Raw genomic sequence first — 21,431 nt, forward strand, 5'->3', positions numbered from 1 at the left:
CTTCTAGCACGTCCCTCATGATACAATTCCTTCTTATTCAATGTCCCAATCAGTTTATCTTCCTCTTCTTAATAATATCTAAAATTATTCTTTTCTTCCCCATCATTTCTAACACCCTCTCATTCGTTTTCTGCTCGACCCAGCTAATTCTTTCCATTCTCCTCCACACCCACATTTCGAAAGCTTCCACTCGATTTTTATCATTTTTGAGTAATGTCTATGTTTCTTACCTATACAGCACAATTCTGGTTTCCCACAAAATAGTCTTTTCTTTCTCCCAAAGGCTTCTTTCGCCATTCCTATCCTTGCTTTTATTTCACGTTTACATTTCATATCACTAATAATAATAATCCAGATATTGAAAACCTGTTCTATTTTCTCTCCTCCTATTTCTATTATAACATCGACTTCAAATAATTAGATTTATTTAAATTATTGTAATTTCTCCAAATTTAACATGAGTATAAGTTGAATCGAAAAATATACAAAATAAAGCTTTGAAATGCAGCAAAATATTCCTTAGCAACAATACAATACATCCATAGGAAAATGAAAATTAATAAAAATAAACGAAAACAACTACATTCTTCGAAAATAAAGTAACCTTCATATGAAATTAACTAAGTTTGTACTACGATGTTAGTCTGTTAAAGATAAATTCAAGAAAACAAAAAAAAGGAATAATACCTGTTACTCCAGTTGGCGGGAGAACAACACGTCCTAATTCTCCGTATTTCTGGAACAATTCTCGTATCTCTTTTGAAGTTGTTTTGCTTGGTAAATTCTTCACTAAAATTACTGTCTTTGACCTTTTGTCAGGCAGCTAAAAAATATAAAAACAAAATAAAAATAATCAAGAAACCAAACGATCAAAAGAGATACACAAAAACAAAACTGTAATTAATTATTTACTATTGACAACTACGCACTGGACTTTTTTTTTTTTTAACAAATCATAAAAACTACATGTACTCGCAAGCTCCTTTTGTTTTTCAAAGTTTCTCTTTATTAGGATTAGGAATTAGAGTTCTGGGCTTACAGAATTTAAAACAAAAATAAAATCTTACACTAGGTTTTCTAAGTAATCACTGTAATTCAACGAAACAGTTAACTGAGTGTTCATCAGGTGATAAACTGTCATATTAGTCATGTTTATTTTGTTACTGAAAAGGACTTTGGAATCTCAACATTAGTAATCATTTTTTAAAGAATGTGTGTCATGAATAGTACCAAAACCATTTCCATCCAAGTATTACGTAAAGACATTCGATAACACAAGACCTGACGGTCAAATACATTATCAACATCTAATATAGGATACTTAAAAACAATAAACATGTAAAAACAAACAGAAAAAGAAAATGGTTGATTAGTACCAAAGTTTATGTATATAAAGCAAAAGCAGAAATTGGATTATAGAACACATAGAGAGAGCAGCAAATCAATGAACAAGAGCAAGTATGTTAAACTGCTGAATTTGATTGTAAGATATGATTAGGAAGTTGCAAACCATTTGTTGAACACAACTATGTTTGCTAGGAGTTCCAATAGAATTTAAAATGATCAAAGTAGCTCTGTAGCAAAGGAATTTTTAACGGAATAAGGCATAAAATTTTCAATTCATCCTCTGTCTCAATATTACTTCACAAAATAACAGGCATAACAACTTTGAACACTGCTACAAGTGGAAAAATTATTTCCATGATTCTTAGATGTTACTGGAAATTGACCAGCCGCATGCAGTATTGGCCGAACATGTATAAAAATAAAATGAAATCTTTAACATCCCACAATTATGTCATTCACGCTTAAAAAAAATAAAAATAAAAAAAAGTTCGTTATAAAATAATTCGTAGAATGATAATGTGGGAGAAAACGGAAGAACTCCGAGAAAACTCATGAACATAATGTTTCCCATGTTAAACCCATGTTAATTTTACTTTGTGTTTGACAATGTCGAAGGATGTACTATTATTCAAGACTTGTTACCCATCGGAAACAGCGCCACATGCTATAAGGAAACAATGCTTTATCTGAATAGGCAAGTGGAAGATGAGTTTCATGAACCAATCAAAATGAAGAAAATGGCTCTCGAGCTATCAAAAATGATGAGAGAGGGAGAAGAAACTTGAATTCATCATCGCCTTTTAGTGTTCTTATGAACGGTTGCTTCAAATGTCTGGTGAACGAGAAAAGAGTAAAATACTATTTAAGATCGACATTAACAGAAGACCATTTGAACAACTTAGCAACTTTATGCATCCAAAACGAAATTACATTAAAGGCTGACTATAACAGTTTGATTTCTCAATTTTCGAGAAACAAGGCAAGACGCAAGTTTTTGTAAGATGTGCGCTATTTAAATTTTAAGACTGAGATTGAAATTGTGATGATAAAACCTACGAATGTTTTTATTTACAATTGAGATTTTTCTCCCTTAAGCCACTACATTACAATTCAGATAAATCACTGTAAAAAGTGTTACTGTAAAACATTTGCTTAAACTGAAAAATTTACTCGGTTAAGAACATTTTTTCTTTCACAGGCGTTAAATTTATACTCTGTCAAGGGTGCAAATGCTCCTTCTCCCTCCACGGTCCATGGCGCGCCCCCGTAAATTCTCGACATATTCCCAAAACATTACTTTCTTTTAAAGTCATTCAATATTTCTGACCCCCCAATCCTTCGTTGATCAGAAGTGTTGTTGTTGTATCCCCTTAACACATATGTTTAATTATTAATTGGTTTAAACGGTACACCTAATTTTGTCTCCCATTCGTAAATTTTAATGACGTACTTTGCGTCACGACCACCTTTGAGGGTCCTTTGGTACAATTAAGTTTCAAGAAACTGAACTAAGAAATTAGTTAACACGAACACTTAATTCAGGAAAAACTTAAGATATTTAATTATTATGAACAATGAAACTTCAAAATTAATCTGGATGCACACTGTATACAATAAATACTATACGCTTGTAATACATACTCTATTAAATGCATCTAATTGAACTCCGTTCTCAATCAGAAATTCTCTTGTTTCATTAACAATTTGTGTCTCCCCAAGTGCGAGTCTTACAGCGACACTCTCTCGACCTTTAGAGTCAAGGACCTGTAAAATAAAATGTCAAACGTATTTAATCAAATTACATACCTATTGAAAGCACTAAAGAAAAAATTGTCCTATTTCTACAAAGGCGAGATCAGAACACAGATTTTACTTCAATACTAAAATTTATTTATGAGAACGTAAATTACAGCTTTCTAAAATTAAATCATGAATTCAATACAAAACGTAGAACATCCCCAAAAAGTAAAATAATTTAGAAAGATGTTATCACAGTCCTTATGTGGTTAGTTCATAAGCACTGCTTTCACACACTAAACTAATACAACTAGACGCAAAAATTTCAACGAAACCTCTAAAATTCCTTTTTATAAAACATCTTTATAAACGCAGTCAGCAGACTGGATAGCGTAGTGTTATTGTAAACCGGAAACCCGGATTCGATATTCGGTCTGAGGCTGCACTCGCTCAGTGGTAGAGCGTTCAACTCTGATGCATGGGGTCCTTGGTTCAATCCCAGCTCGTGCCAAGTGAGCTTTGTGGTGGACAAACACTGTGTGCGTGGGTTTTCTCGGGATTCTCCCGTTTACTCCACTTTCTTCATTCCACCATTTCATTCATTTCTCATCATCACAGTCTCCTTTAGACTAACCGCCTAGCCAACATAATCGTGGGACGTAAAATTTAAAGATTTCATTTCATTTTAATACTCGGTCTAATTGCACTTCTTCATTCTTTGAGTTTTAACCTTCAATTTCTGTTAGATATCATTTTCTAGGATAAAGGAACAAACATCGAAAATTATGATGTGCCATATCCCCATCTTTATACGAGTAACCATCAATGGGCGAAGATATGAAATGGAACTGGAGAATGACTTTTAACTAGAGATCATTACGATAGCATCACTGAATGGATCGTAGTCAGTTCTTACTGTGAGATTCGGCACACCTACATGGTACTCTACACCTACGTGGACTGAAGATTTAATATCACAAGTCAAATAAATATGCTGACCCTTAAATCATCAGTGATCATCCTATATTCTGCACCTCAAAACTACTGTTTACTTTTTTATCAAGTCAACTATAGCGAAATATTTTGAGTTATACAGCATTGAGCAACTTCATCATGAAAAAGTTATGCCAGCATACACATCCTTCAGCATATTATCACTAAGCACGGGCGAAGAGTGGAATGTCACTACAGTAAAAAGTTCTTCTAAAACAATGCATGCTGTTTCTTTAAATTTATACGCATACTTTGTTTTAAGAGGGCCATTTCAAAAGTTCTGCACACTGAAAGATATTATGGAAATAATTTATTGTACAAAATACTTTTACAAGCTTCAATATAATCTCCATTCTTGCTTATCACAGCTTCCCAACGTTTTGGTAAATTTTGTACTCTGGATAGGGCACCTTTATTCTTGAGCTGTCTGATCACTCGGGTCACCTCACTGGTAGCTTCGAGAATTGTATTGAAACGTTTTCCACGGAGTAGTTCCTTTAATTTGGGAAACAAATCAAAGCCTGATGGACTCAAATCATGACTAATGGTCAGTGGGGAAGTATTTCGTCAAGTAGTTGCCATTTTTTGCGACATGATTTCTGTTCTTCATTCAGATCACGCGGCACCCATTTGACAGCGATTTTTCTCATCTTTAACTTTTCAATAATGATTCTGTAAACTGAAGTGACAAACATTCTGGCCTCATATGCAATTTCCTCACATGTTTTCCGTCGATCCTATCTCAAAATGTCATTCACAATAATCTCAGAGGTGTAGTCTGTTGCAGTTGATGGTCTTCCACTTCTTAAGTTCTCTGCAGTGCTTACACGACCTTCAGGGAAACGAGCTGGCCACCGTTATACACTGCTACGATCCACTACACTATTTCCACAAACCTCTCGCAAAGCATTTAAATTTCAGTTGGATTCTTTCCACGTAGAGTTTCGATTTTGACATAGGAACGCTGGTCACTATGTGTAATCCTACCTGAGTCGGGTTCACCTTCCATTTTAACACTGAATTTCTCACAACACAGGCATGCGAACCAGCAAACATAGATACAATCGTCAAGCCCAAACTCTGACTCACAACTGACATATAATTGAATATGATCACATCACTCAAACGGTTGCGCATGCGCTGTGTGCAAGACTTTTGACATGACCTTCGCATAATTTATTTATTATTTTTCTTATTTAAAATGTTACGCATGAATATTTTATCACAATCTATTAAAAATGGAAGTTTGTATTTACCATTCCCAGCTTCAGTAAAAGTTGTACAACGTTTCTAGTCCTTACAGAATCCTACCAATTACGATAGGAACGTAAATAGACTGGAATACCCTCCCTTTCCCCTTGAAAGTATAAGATAATAGCCAAAAGGGATACATTTATCAAAATTGAACCACTAACCAATTTAAAAGAGGGAGAGAAGTTTTTATAAGACACTGATTAAATACATTCAGTAAATCCGACAAAAATAATCAAAAACAACGTGAGAATTGCTTTTACCAATTTTTACAATGTGAGCTATTTTAGCAATAACTTAAAAACAGCGGAGCGTACTAAATTTCTTATATTTGTTAAGAAATCGCATAGATAATACAAACAGAAATGAATAAATCAGAACTAACGAACACATCACAGATATAACAAAATATGAACATCCGACTTCCGAAGCCCAATAGTAATTCTTGGGACACTAATTTAAAGAACAATAATTCCTCGAAAACTAATAAAACTAAAATCATACATAAATTAAATAGTACTAATAGGAGGGCAATCCATATAATACATTAAGATTAAATATCTGCATCTAAATCTGGACCAGGGGCAGTTGGCACACAATCATTGATTTTTTAATCGAAATGCTCAAAATATAGAGGTGTGATGGAAGTGACAACTTTGAAATTAGATACGGCAGTATACCAGTACGCAAAGGTCTATTGGGCACGGCATAGTACAGAAAAGCTCAATTATTTCATTTATAACAATTGTTTTGTACACGGGAACAAAATACAATAATTTTACCCGTAGTTTTATTTCCCTACCTCTTTACATCCCTTATTGCATCAGACGAGGAGTACCTGAAGACCTAAAACTTCTATCAATGTTTGGAATGAATGATACGTACAAACTTCCATTTCTAAGATGTTCTCTTTTCTTGTTCATTTCATGTTTTACATTTCTGTCTAATCCCGTACATTACACAACCGACCTAACCTTTTCTTTCGTAATATTGTAAGCTTCAGCCATTATATCAGCTACGGCATTCTGACCAAGGAAAAGTGTATTCCAGTTGTGGTTGGACGCTGCCTCAAGTTTCATCTTTAACAGCTTTTTCTGCTTGAAGCTCAGTCCTTCTGCAAAATAAAGTACAAATACAATGAATATCTTATATATTTTATATTATTATTATTATTAAACGCGTTTTGTTGTAATTTTAAATTTATCTTTCATATTGTGTCACTTATCCAGACATAAAATTAGTTTCAGAATTTAAAAGTTACCAGAATGAAGAAATTGGATTTAAATGAACAAAATATACAACTGAATTACTTTTCCACACAACTTTCTACGGAACTGAACAATTTGTCATAAAGAAACAGCTTCTCAATGTGTTCAGGAACCACGATCACTGGCAGTAAAGCAAACCAATTTTGGCCCTGATGAGGACCGGAGAGGGTCATTGTTACTGTTGTGGTTTAGTTAAAAAGAGCAGATCGCAAAATATGTGAAACTCGAGTGAAAGTGTATTCATTTGCGTTATTATGAAATGACGACGTTGGATTTCTGTGTTCATTTCCTGCCTAAGTTCTTCTGTCACAAAAGGATAGCACACAAATTCATACAAATGTCAACCGATATGTTATACATCTGAGTCGATATTAAAACTTTCTCTCCCATTTCTCTGATGTATACAAGCACCGATATAAGAAATGGAGGTTTTCTCTGAATAAGTATATAAATGAATTACATATTTTTTACAATACGCAGGGATCAATACTATTTAATATAAGGAAACTGAAGATCCTCAAATAACCGAACAGATTATTACCACAAATCACTGTATTCATCTGTCAAACTACAGTTATTATGAGTGTCACATTATTTAACGAAATTCATACGAGAAAAATAATTAAAGGTGCAAATTGGTAACCCAAAACTTTGATCTGTTTAATGAATATCTTCCTCTTGCTATCTGAAGAAATTTCTTTTTAATTTGTTCTCTTTGTAACATCTTTGTTCTCTGGCTCCGAAGAAGGCAATGCGTATGAAGTTTACTAGAAACATGATGGCATGAGTCTTTTGGATGTAAACAGTATTAACGTGTGCTACAAATTTCTAACCGGAATGATTTTGTATCTTAGATACTTTTTATACTTGGGGGCAGAGCGTAGCTCATCTGAAATTTGTAACATCGTGTATTTAGACAACTCGAGGATGAATTTAACAAATCGTCTTAGGATAAGAAATGAAATACTCAATTACTTTTGGATATTTTCGACATCACACCACAAGCTATTAGGATTCGAAATGGTCTTAATTATAGAAATCTACTACATCGTAATGGCACAGAAACTTAACCATTATGGTTATCTAACATCGCAAATAGATGTAGTACTCACAGGTTGTTCAGCTCAGTTCAACTCCAAACGATGTCCTTCCACTCTCCAATCTTAATTACAACTCCCCGATTCTCGTCTCCGTCCTCAACCAGCACAACCCCTTTCCGGAATTCAGGTGCTTCCTGGTTGTGGCGAAGAGCTTAGCTCAGGTCTCTTTCTGCAATCTCTTACTTCCTTATTTCCGTATAGGAAAACTTCCTATAATTGTGGTGTGATGCCGACGTTATCTGTTTTTATTTTTTTCTAAGCAGTATGACTATAACTTCCTTGTTTTATAATAAACAGCATAAATTAGACAAACACATGTAAGGATTTTGGGTACTTTACATTACCCCTGTCTCGAAATTTTGAGCACGATTCTATGTGCCAAAAAGGAGAAAAAAAAGATTACTGTCCACCTGTATAAACATAAAAAGTAAATAATAATTAAGTTCGTCCATTATCTTCGAACACTCTGTATATATAAAGTTTTCTTTTTACTCGTATGTATGTATATATATTCCACCACCAGCATTGTCCGTCACCAATAATATGAATATATGTTGTTTGTATCACATGAGTATTCTGCTGACAAGGTAATATTACAATAAATGTAGGTTAATGTCACTGTATCCTGTCTGTAAGAAAGAAAAAAAACACATTGTCACAAAACACTTCGCACTCTGAATGAAACAAAACACTCAGTTTATTTCACTAGTTATGTGTGAGTTTGTGTTTTTCGTCATCTGTTCCTTCCTATACTGGAATACATGTTACTTGGAGGTATGTATTCTGTCATATGTATTTAATTGTCATTATCACTGAAGTCCTCACTTCAATAATTGGTAGTAGTATTTAATCCTTTGAAAGCATAGATTCCTCAGGATCCTGTTGTTCGGCTCAGTCCACATGGTCCATTGTTGATATCTGACATTGAAGATAAGGCATCTATGGGAAACTGCTACTGTTGCTGTTCTTTTGTTGATGATGTTGATATGTTGTTGTGTAGGAGTGATTATTGAGTGTTTTTGTTTATGCGTGTAGTAAATACATTTATTTACAGATATTAAGACAAGCACAACTGTTAAGTCTGCACCATTACTTAGAAGTAGTGAAATGAGTCCCTTTTTAATGTTTGAATAACACGAAGTTAGAAGAAATCATTGACATACCATTAACATTAAGAATTATAGTAGGCGTAGAAGGCTTAATTGTTGGATATACATTTAATGTATCATCATAGAGGTGTATCGAAGAACAATCTGGGGTTACGTGTGAATCTGTTTTTGAAGAAACATATTTGACAGATCGAATATGTGAATTTGAAACGTTATTTGGGGTTAATTTAATTTTGAATAATTTGTATATTATAAATGACAAAATTATTAAAATGATTATTAAAATAGTAATTATAGGGATGACGAAAGTATATGATTGCATTGTGGAGCGTACCTAGAAAGGCAAAAGAAGAAAAAAAGGTTCAGAAAATGAAGTTGTTACTTGGTTATTCTTCTTTGAAATATGCTTAGCATAATTTTAATAATAACCAAATATTTCTTTCTTTCTTTTTTTAATTAACTAGTTTCTTTGAAGGATGCTTTGCATACCTGTTGCCTAGTTAATCTGCTGTGAAATAGACTCTACTTGAAAATTTGCTTCGCAAAATTTATATTCATAGCCTACTCACGTTTCAATAACAATATTGTATTTCATTGTTTATTTCTTTAATCATTTTCAGGCCTGTGAATATGATTACTTAGTTCAGTTACTATCTTATTCAGCTTGTACATTTTAATAACTAGAGCTACAATAAGAATTAGTAATAGAAATCCTACTAGTATAAAAATAATTCCAATGCTATAAGTAATATGAGTATCAAAGTGAGCCCATATTGGCATAGTAGGGTTCACTGTCAAATTCGATAGTTGAGAAGAAAGGTTCTGTAATTTATCCAAGTAAAATTGGTTTCCTACATCCCATTGTGAAAATGAAAGATTTATAGGTAACTCTATGTGATGATATGTAACTTCTACGGTATGTCTACTATCTAAGATTATTTGATTTGCAATCACTGAATCGAACACATTGTAAGATAAGAAATAAGCTCTGTGTTGATCGTCTGAATAATTTGAATAAACCGGTGTTTGGACATTTCTAGAGACAACATGAACAGTTGTTAATGCTGAAAACAAAATACCTACTGGGGTGTATAGATAAATAAATTTGGAGTTTGTAGTATACTTTACTATATAATAACGACTAATTAAAAATAATATGAATAAATATTGAAAAAAAATTCTTTGAAGATTTTTTTTTTATTATTAATGCAATCACTCTAAGTTTGTTGAATTTTTATAAATAGTAAATTCTCTAATTTCCTATATCGCGAAATAAGAAAGTTTTCGGCCTAACTAGCTTATCAAAGAAATAGAATAGTCCCAGGAAAGAAAAATAAGGGTATTGATTCCTTTGTGTTCGAAAAGGAAAACCGTAAGGCACTTACACTCACGGTGTCCGAAGAAGAGAGACTGTTATCGCGCAGTCTATTCGCACTTGCTGAGTGAACAAAAGAAATCAATACGAAAGGCTTTCACCAGAGTGACCTAATATCCCTATTCTAGACTAACATATGATCCTCTTCTTTTCCAATGTACCATCTCGATATTCGTCCAGTGGTTCTTGATTTCGCTTCTATTGGTGGTCATCTTTCGTTGATTGAAGATCTGGTTGACTCTCAAAGTTTCGGCGTGGGAACATCTTAAGTTGATAGTAGAAACTTGTTTCTTCTTTGGGCGTCGTCTGTGTCCACCGGAGTCTATGGGTGTCATCTAGCGTCTTCGCTTGTCCTTTGGTGCTGATCACATCATTCATCATGTTTCTTAGTTGTAGATGTTGAATTGTTTCCATAGATGCAAATCTTGGAGAATTTTCTTCGTCCCATGTGTTGTGGAGCAAATTGCCTACTTTCCAGGCTAATGGATGTTTATGTCTCAGCGTCTTCTTCTCTTACTGATGAAATCTTCTTTAAAGATCTGATGTCCACTTCATCACGTTTGGCGTTATTCTTCTTATTTTGATATTCTACGACGATTTTGTTCGCACTGTTAGTGAAACCTACAACTGTAGCTTTCTTGTTATATTTGTGACTGAACACTTCTGGGATCCCTTTCTTTTTCTGATGGTCCTTCACTAAGACAACATCCCCAATCTGGAATTCTGCTTGTTTGTTTTCTTCAAGAAACTTCTCAAGTTGCTTTTGATAATTCTTGATCATATTTTGATAAGCCTCTTCTCTTATCGTTTTCAAAACTTCAATGCGGTCTGCATTTTCGATGTTTTGCACTGGAGTCTGAAATTCATTTTCCAACAATGACCTTGGCTGATAACCATGTAGCAAAAAGAAATTGCTAAATTTTGTTATCACGTTTGTAACATTATTTAACGAAAAGGTGAGTGCTGGTAAAAATAAGTCCCATGTGTGTCCTTTAGACGATACATAGTGTCGTAATGCTTGCTGAATAGTGTCTGCTGTTTTCTCCACCAAACCTAAAGATTCGTGCTGATTGACAGCTATGAAATTCAATGTGGTTCCCAACCTTTCTGCAAGTTCGGCCATTATTTTACTGCGGTGTCCGGGAAGTCTGTCCAAAAAAATTTTCTCTGGCAAACCATACTTGAGAAATACTTTCCGATATAACGAGTCAGCAATTGATTCTGCTGTTAAGTCTATTAAAGCATCTGTTACAATATACCTAGTACAAAGATCACATGTGATGAGAATGTATTTGTTATGCTTTTCAGACATTGGGAAAGGGCCTACCTGATCGATTTGGATAGTAGAAAAAGGCTGTGATTGAGCATATGTCTGTGGTAACATTTTTGGAGGTTTAGTGACTCTCTTATTTAATAAACAGGATGGGCAACTTCTAACCTTGTTTCTAATGAACGTTTTCATGTGTGGAAAATAAATTCTATGCAATGCATAGTTATATGTTCTCGTTTGACCTTGATGAGCAGAGGTTAATGGCGACTTATGAATCATATCAAACACTTTGTTTTGTAACTTAAAGGGAATACATAGTAAACGTTTGGCTACGTTTGCAAACTTATGTATTCGGTAAAGTTTTCCATCTACTAATTCATAGCATTTCGACATTCGTACTGCATTGGTGTTAGATGAAACTTCACCCGTTTCTAAATATTTATAAATATCTCCAAAGAATGTGTCCTCTCTTTGATAGCGGCCTATATCCTGTGGCTCTGTGAAATTCACTAAACATTTGTCTTGATCGATATTTTCTACTGAAAGATCTCCCGGCTGTACGGGAAGTAGTGTGTAACGGCTAAGTCCGTCAGCTATATTGAGCTCACTTTTTACATGTATTGGCGTGAATTGATAATCTGATATATAAAAATACCATTTCAAAAGTTTTGGTGGCAAATTCTTACTGGTCTTCAGAAATGTTAGAGCTCTTGAATCTGTCTTCAGATAAAAATGTCTTCCAAGCAGGAAGTAACGAAATGCTCGAAATGAAGCTATAATTGCTAGAAGTTCAATTTCTAAAACACTCAATTTTTTCTCTGATTCTGTTAACAAACGAGAGTAGTATGAGATAACATACCATTCACCTGAATTTTCATCATCTGTCTGCAGCAAAATTGAAGAAATTGCTGTCCTTGACCCGTCAGTATACAAGCACAAGGGTTTGTTTTGATCGTACGGTGCAAGAGCGGGGGCTGCTAGCAATTTCTGTTTCAAAAGTTCAAAAATTTCTTGATGTTGAGCGGTCCATTCAAACTTTTCTCGTTTACGAACGAGCTTTTGAAGCGGTTCCGTGATTTCTGCATAATTGGGCAGAAATTTCCGAATATAATTACAAAGCCCTAAGTAGGATCGTAATTGTTTCGTATTTTTCGGTGGAGGATAAGTTTCAATAGTTTTCAAAATTCTGTCTGAAACTTCAAACCCAAATTTTGAAATTTTGTGTCCCAACGCTATGATTGATTTCATGAGAAACTGTGATTTCTCTACCGACACTCTTAAACCATAGATTCTCAGTCTATGCAACAGTTGTTCTAGAACTTCTACAAATTTCTCTTCAGAATTTGAAAATAGAAATAGATCATCCACATATAAGGCTATATTGTCGGGCTGTAAATTAGCTAGTACAACTGACAGGAACGTATTAAAATAAAAAGGCGAATTTACATAACCTTGTGGCATACGAAGGTATTCGAATTTTCCAAGATTTGGAATGCTAAATGATGTAAATTTCCTTGATTGAGGCTCTAATTCTAATGTGAAAAAGGCATTAGAGATATCCAAGTATCCGTAGTACAAGTGTCCTGACATAGTTGACAGTATTTCACTGACAGGAGGTAAACTAACACTATGATATAAAACTCGTGAATTCAATTCTCTCAGATCAATAATCTTGCGCAGTTTTCCTGACGGTTTCCTAAGAAACATAACCGGAGAATTATAAGGCGAATTGGATCTTTGTATCACCCGTTGTTCCAATAACGTATTTATAAATTGCGTAACTTCCGATTTCAGTGCATGTGGAATTGGAAATTGTTTGCGTGAAAACGGAATTTCTGTGTTAAGTTCAATTTTACATTGAAAATGTCTTGCTTTTCCGATCCTGTTAGGATTCCACGTAAACACATCAGCAAAGCGGTAGCAGAGGTCTATTACTTTTCCTCTATATTCAGGACTGGCATCTTGACCAATATTTAATTTAGAAATTTGGAATAACTGTTGTCCTTCCCGTAATAATTCCTCATCCACATAATTTTCATCTATTGATTGGCAATATTGATTTGACTCTTCAATTTGAACGTCTTCCGCTTTTCCGATTACAAAATTCTTATGAAGAACGACTTTTGTGACTAAAGGGTTAATAATTTCAACTACAGGTTCGTTTTTATTTAAAATAGCTCGCGGCACTAAAATTCCTAGTTTCTCAATTATAGACATGTCTGGCTCTAAAATCACTTCTTGACCTGATTTCGAATTAATACATTTAAGTGGAACAATTATTCTTGTCCTTGGAGGAAGATACGTCCTCTTATGAATGACGAACTTTGGATCATATGCCTCTGTCAAGAAACAAAATATTGGCTCTGAAACCTGATGACCCGTATTACTCTGTTGTTGTGTGTTACGAGGAGGCTTTCCATATCTAAACAAAGATAGCATCTTATTAAGGTAATCAACACGGGCGTTATGAAAAATAAAGAAGTCATTTCCTAAAAGAGCTTTCGGACCAAAATTTTCCACTATTCTAAACCTGTGATGAAAGGATCGACCGTTAATTAGAAATTTGATTATGGCTGTGTGTTTCAGCTCTATAGGTTCACATGAAACACCAACAACTTTCGTAATTTCCTGTGACAATTTAGTTTTAGGAGATAGCAATGATTTATCTAAAATAGATATTGTACTTGCCGTATCTGCAATTATTTTTAATGGTTTCTTTCTCAGTTGAATTGTAAATCTAACCATGTCCCCTTCAATTTCTAATGGAGTCTGTATCTCTTCTCCCTGAACATTCTTCTGTTTATATTGACGGTGTATACTAGTATTATTAATATCTACAGGTGGGCCCTTTTTCTTGTTATCTGTACATCCACCGTCTGCATGTACAGACGTTGTCAGTTTAAATTATGAGTTCCCTGTACCTGATTCATTTGGGAAGGGTTTTGTACAGGAACATAATATGTTGTACCATTACTTTGCATGTGATGTACACCCTGCATTTGATTAAAACTAGGTACTTGTTGTACATGAGGCACGTTAGTATGATGACAACAACACTGGTTGTTATGATAATTTGCGCGTCCTGATCTAAAATTACCGCGACCACCACGGCCTCGAAAATTGTTATTTTTCCCTCTAAAATTGTTGTATTGAGTATTGTTTCTACCCTGATTATTCTTAAAATTGCCTCTCTTACTACCTCGAAAATTATTTCTGTTATTCTGATGGGATTGAGAATTATTTTGCGCACAGTTGGTGTTTAACTTTTGCGAATCTGAAGAACCGCCTTCGATTCTCAGCGACAATTTTTCTATTTCTTTCTGTAACTGGCTAATGGAAGATGTAACCTCGCTACTTTGAGATGATGATGAAGGTGTGTTTGTGTTCTGAGTTTCCGAGTGTTCTGCTCTGTGTTGTTGTTTCTCTACTAATTTACGAATTGCTTTCCTTTTATTTTTCCTGTGCCTATGTGACGTAATCTCGTCCTCGGACTCGGACGAAGAACTGTCAGTAACCGTAGATTCTGATTCAGAATCAGATGACGAACACCTACATTTCCCTTTTCTACACTTCTTCTTATACGCTTTCTTAATACGTGCATCTATTTCTCTCTTTTTCCTATTTCTAATTTTACATTCATTTGCTTCTAACGTATAGAGAGCCTGGATAAACGCATCTAAAGTGTCAAAAGACTCATAACCTAGGTGTTGAATATAGTACGGTTTCAACCCTGCTGTAATGATTGAAATGATCTGCTCTTCTGTCAAAGTCGGAGCATGTTTGTCTACCATGGATAAAATATCATAAACAAACGACTGAATGGGTTCATGCTTTTTCTGAATCCTATTCTGTACGGTAGAGAAAAAATCTACACTATCTCTAGCATTCTTGAAACATTTAATTATCTCAGCTTTACAATTCGCGTAGGTTGTTTCATCTGTAATGTTCTTTCTCTTTAACAAAGTTCGCAATTGTTCTTTTAGTTTCCCTGGAAACGCGGTGATTATCATTTGTTTTGCTATTTTATCAGTCCAATTATTTAACCGTACACAGTCATCATATTCATCAAAGAACTGCTGTATCGTGATTTTGTGTGGTTTAAATTTCGGAACTGGATAATGGGAATTGTATACATTAACAATAGGATTTTGAGCTCCCTGACCTTCACTGTGTTGTCCCTGCATTTTCTTAGACTTATTGTATTTCCGTTTTAGGGGAGGGATTTTTACTTTTATTGGAATCTTTTTGTATCTTAACGTTCTAAATTGTCCGTCTGAATGTTCTGTATCACTGCTGGAAGTATTATTCATATCCTATATACGAACAGAAAATAAACCTTCTCATTGCGGCTAATTTTGCAACCTAAGCAAAGTACACTGACCATTAGTTTGTAAATGCAGCAAATTCCTATATGACAACAAGAATCTTGGTGTATTGTCCGATTCTTTAGTAACAAGAGGAAATGAATCTCGCAAGACTATATAGCATTATAACAACTGACGTCTGTAATTTCAGCATACTATGAGAGAGAGAGAGAGAGAGAGAAAAAAAAAAACATGAAACTCCTTTTACTCAACTTGACAAACTGATGTTATCGTCTAAATAATTTAAACTACGCGTGATACGCTTCATTCCCATATGTATGAGGCATCGGAATCAAGCATGATGTATCTAATTTAATGTAACTTGAATGGCCTATAAAATAAGCGAGATCTCCGAAATCGAAACATATGTGGTAAATGACCATAATCTAATTAATGTTGTCCGGAATCTTAATTTTACCCATAAATGGATAAAACCGGATGCTTCCACCATAACGTGTGCTACAAATTTCTAACCGGAATGATTTTGTATCTTAGATACTTTTTATACTTGGGGGCAGAGCGTAGCTCATCTGAAATTTGTAACACCGTGTATTTAGACAACTCGAGGATGAATTTAACAAATCGTCTTAGGATAAGAAATGAAATACTCAATTACTTTTGGATATTTTCGACATCACACCACAAGCTATTAGGATTCGAAATGGTCTTAATTATAGAAATCTACTACATCGTAATGGCACAGAAACTTAACCATTATGGTTATCTAACATCGCAAATAGATGTAGTACTCACAGGTTGTTCAGCTCAGTTCAACTCCAAACGATGTCCTTCCACTCTCCAATCTTAATTACAACTCCCCGATTCTCGTCTCCGTCCTCAACCAGCACAACCCCTTTCCGGAATTCAGGTGCTTCCTGGTTGTGGCGAAGAGCTTAGCTCAGGTCTCTTTCTGCAATCTCTTACTTCCTTATTTCCGTATAGGAAAACTTCCTATAATTGTGGTGTGATGCCGACGTTATCTGTTTTTATTTTTTTCTAAGCAGTATGACTATAACTTCCTTGTTTTATAATAAACAGCATAAATTAGACAAACACATGTAAGGATTTTGGGTACTTTACAGTATTCTCATTGATTATCCTCCATCTGTAAAACCATCGCCGCTGAATTCTATACGAAGTTTTAGGACCAGCTACAGGAAAAAATAACGAAATACATCTTGCTTAGTGACAATGTTTGCCCCATACAAGTCAATCAATATCGGATCCAACTTTGTTCTTATCAAGTTTCAACTTAACTAACGACTTTTTTTACATATTGAACTCATTTTTAAAAATTTTGGTTTATCAAAACTCCTTTATATATTTACCATGGTAATAGATGGCGGTTTCCTGCAATCGATTAAACGTCTCAAGAATACATTTAATCTCCATCTTTATATCTACTAAAACCAGAAGTTGGTTAGAAATCTACTACAATTTCCGGTTTCAGTATTAACTAAGAAAATATCATGCCATAGAAATCAAACTCCTTCATGTGGTGTACGCGTGACACAGCTACTTGTTTATAATTTAATGATCGTTGTTAAAGATTATTTGGTAATTCCCTTATATGAACTGAATGATAACACTAACTTCTTACCCTGCTGAAGCAACTCTTCAATAGATGGCTTGGCTTTTCCAGGTAATAAATGAAGCATCCTACCATGTAATACTGATCCATCAAGTTCAGTATATGCTTTCACTGCATGCTCAAGAATCATGAATGTCACTGTGCCAAAACCCTTAATTTTTCTAGTCAGTCTATCAACCGGTAAAGATACTTCTGTGACCGGTCCTGCAACAAATTGCAAAATTAATCAACTAAAGAGTAATTAATAATTCAAACTGAAATAAATAGTTTTACATAAAAATATGAACTAGCATATTTGTAGTTTATATCCCACATTACATTGTAATACGTTGCCCGCGTAAGAAGTACGTGTACACTCTTTCTATGATAATTATACCCGATAAGAACTCTACTGTAACGAGGAAGCAAAAGCGTATTGATGCGTTTATAAGGAAATGTGATGGCTTTACTTTCTTAAAACATCACAATAATTTTCTACAAATACGAAGTACGAATATTTTTGCTCTTGCATAGAAATGTTTCAGTTGTTTGTATGTAAATTATATACGAAATGTGGCAATATCTGATGAGACTAATGTGTAAATTTTATACTTGTAGTTTCAAAACTGTTAAAGATATGGCGTCTGGAAAGAGTAAAAGTATAGAAGTGGCATAAATGGAATATCGGGCGGTCATAAAGTTCCTCCATCTAAAGGGAATGAAAGCCAAGGACATCCATGCAGAGACGAAAACTGATGAAAATTGCCCATCCTTAAACACTATTAAAGCATGGAAGAGACAGTTGAAATGTGGACGGATGAGTCTGGAGGACGAATCTAGAAAGGGAAGACTGTGTTCAGCGATTGATAACATGGTTCGGAAACTGGAACTCCTAATGATGGATGACAGACGAATAACCATAAATACTATTGATAATGAGGTAAAGATTTCCCATGGCTCAGTATCCACTATGTTGCATGATCAACTGCATCTATCCAAAGTGCCGCATAGTGGGATCCTAGGTTACGCACTCCTTTTCGAAAACAGCAACGCGCTGATTATGCATCGGAAATGCTGGCTCACGGTGTACTCAATGAGAACAACTTTTTCGATCTTCTCGTGACAATGGATGAATGTTGGGTATATCACTTTGACCCAGAGACTAAAGTGATGAGTAAATAGTGGAAGTGATGAGTAAACATAGCAGCTCCCCATCCCCTAAAAAAGTCCGTGTGCACGTGTGCAACCTTCTGCTAAGAAGGTCATGTTTTCAGTTTTCTAGGATTGCAAGGGCGTTACTCTTACGGATTGCCTAACTTATGGGCATAGTATCACTGGAATATATTACAGAGGTCTGCTGGAAAAACTCTGCGACGCCCTAAAGGAAAAGCGCCGTGGCATCCTCACCAACGGTATTCGCCTGTTACTTGACAATGCTCCCGCCCACAAAGCCCAGGAAACCATGAATCTTGTCCAACGCCTAGAGTACCAATTAGTTCCCCATCCTCCATATTCACCTGACCTCGGGCCCTCAGATTTCATCTTGTTTCCGAAACTGAAAAAGTCTCAAAGGATGGCGTTTTTCTTCAGATGCAGTGGAGCACTGGTTTTCCTGCCAATGTGACACTTTCTACAAAGAGGGGTTATGGAAGCTGAAAGACCGGTTGCTGAAATGTTATTATGCTTGGTGACTATGTAGAGAAAGACTAATCATATGTCTGCATTTGACCCTTCTCCCTGAACCCCTTCATAGTGAGGATAAAAACTTAATTGATCGTAAAACGTTAAAAGTTGAAGAAACTTCTGAAGACTATAATGTAACAAGTATGTAAAAATCAATTTATTAATAAAGAAAAGTTTGTATTTATACACGATAATGTAGAACAAAACGTATTACGAATTGCCACTATTGATTATTTAACCAACATTCATAATCATATTTAATTTCTTGATTCTATAATGATCCATGACCCAGCCTTACCAAACACATATGGGCTTCCAAAAATACATAAACCTAATGCTCCATTGAGACCAATAGTAGCTGGTTTTCATCATCCTACATATTTACTTTCAAAATGGCTGTATGATAAACTCGTATCACACAATATTCCAGTTAGATACACGGTTAAAAACAGTTTGGAGTTGAAAACATGCTTGAATTCCTTTGTTGTTGCAAATTCCATCCATTTGGCATCTTTTGATGTTGTGGAAATGTATCCATCAATAACAGTACACCTGGCTCTACAGGCAGTGGAAATAGCTTTACTTAAACTAAAAGTGAACCCATATGAAATCCAATTAATCTCTCGACTAATAGCCTTTTGTCTAAGGAACAATTTCTTCCAATTTGAAGACACCATTTTTCGACAGGACGATGGATTGGCTATAGGTAATACAGTTTCTCCAATACTTTCTAATTTGGTACTGGATATGTTTGAAACAAATATCTTTCCTAAATTTCCTTGTATTAGATATTTTTGATATGCTGATGATACTTTGATTTTGTACAAGAACCCTCAAGAATTAAATAAACTGTTCGATGAGTTTAATCAAATTCACCCTAGAATAAAACTTACGAAGGAACTTGAAGAAAATGGTGCTCTTAATTTTCTTGACATTACCATTAAAAGACATAACAATAAATTTGTTACTTCGGTATACCGCAAACCTTCTGCTGGTACAAAATATATCAACTTCAAATCATCACATTCATGGCTTCAGAAATTAAATGTTTGAAAAAACTTTTTTAGGAGAGCTCTTTTACCTTCAGACCTCTCTGAGGATCTCGACAAGGAAATACAGTATTTATTACAAATTGGAGAGGAAAATGGTTTCCCAAAATCTTTATTGTTAAAATGGTACAAACAGGTACAACAGGAGATCGTCGGCACCCACCATCAACCAATAACATATGCCGTAACTGACAGATGGATTGGCGTCCCTTTGGTTTCACATTTTTCAGCAAAAATCAAGATTTTGCAAAGACACAACATCAAAATTTCAGAAGTTCCTCCAAAATCTATAGATAAATACATAACCAATTTTAAAGCTTTTTTTTTCTGATTCTTTACAAAGCAGTGGCGTCTATCGGATGAAATGTCAGTGTGGTAAAGTGTATATAGGTCAAACAAAAAGGAACATTTGTACTAGAATAACTGAGAACGTTCGCACTTCGAAATCTCGGAATCCGCAACAGTTATCCGGTCTAGCAACGCATCTTACAGATTATAACCACCATATCGTGGAATCATGTTGATTTGAAAAAGCAAAAGCAGCAACGGAACGAAGAATTAAAGAATCATATTATATTCGCAAAGAAAGACTCTCACTTAACCTGGATAGAGAAAAAATAAATACTATTTGGAGTAATCTTTTCACTACATACTTTCACCATTTGGAAAGCAAGAACAGAAAACAGTGAACAGCAGTGTACAATGTCAATGAGTTTATATTCGCGTATGTTTTAATGTTTGACAGAAGATTTGTTTTTTACATATCTTAACCTTTTAATCATTTTTTAACCTTCCTTCATGTTTTTTTATTCTTTTTGAAGTCTACCACAGGCTGAAGAAGGAAGTTGTATCTTCCGAAAGCGTTACCTGTTGCATGTAGAAGAAAATTCTGCTACATATTTTTTGCAGTGAGTAATAGCCTTTCTGCTTTTTCTCATTGAATATAATCACCGCTCGCAATATTGTGATATTAAAAATATCTACTTTTCAAAAAATATTTAAAAAGGAATCTTACCATATTTTTTAAAAAGTTCTTCAATATCATCCTCGGTAACGGTGTATGCTAGATTTCGAAGAAATATTCTCCCAGATTCTGCAATAGTTTCTTCATTCTTAAGAGTTTCCTCTTGTTCCTTCCATTTTGCATTATTCTTTGTACCTGAAGAGGCTGATTTCTTTTCATATTTTATTACATGTAGTCTTCGGCCAGCTACAAAAGAAAGAAATCTAGAAAAATAGGCTCCTCAACAAAACATGTGCAGTAAGTACATTTTTCACTTTTTAAAAATTAATTAAATAATTAATTAATTTCAGT

General features: G+C 34.6%; 1 protein-coding gene across 1 annotated transcript in view; it reads right to left on the reverse strand.

Moving 5' to 3' along the window:
- LOC145660850 (putative RNA-binding protein 19) overlaps positions 1-21,431 on the reverse strand; it is a 76,655-nt gene that overhangs the window by 18,750 nt on the left and 36,474 nt on the right. Inside the window, exons 5-9 of the mRNA XM_081726273.1 lie at positions 21,132-21,326; positions 17,415-17,609; positions 6,303-6,442; positions 2,989-3,111; positions 688-823 (exon numbers count right to left, since the gene is read on the reverse strand). Of these exons, the coding sequence (XP_081582399.1) occupies positions 688-823; positions 2,989-3,111; positions 6,303-6,442; positions 17,415-17,609; positions 21,132-21,326 (789 nt within the window). The remainder of the gene's footprint in view (positions 1-687; positions 824-2,988; positions 3,112-6,302; positions 6,443-17,414; positions 17,610-21,131; positions 21,327-21,431) is intronic.

This window comes from Thermobia domestica, chromosome 9, assembly GCF_964235325.1.
Source record: "Thermobia domestica chromosome 9, izTheDome1.hap1.1, whole genome shotgun sequence".
NCBI lineage: Eukaryota > Metazoa > Arthropoda > Insecta > Zygentoma > Lepismatidae > Thermobia > Thermobia domestica.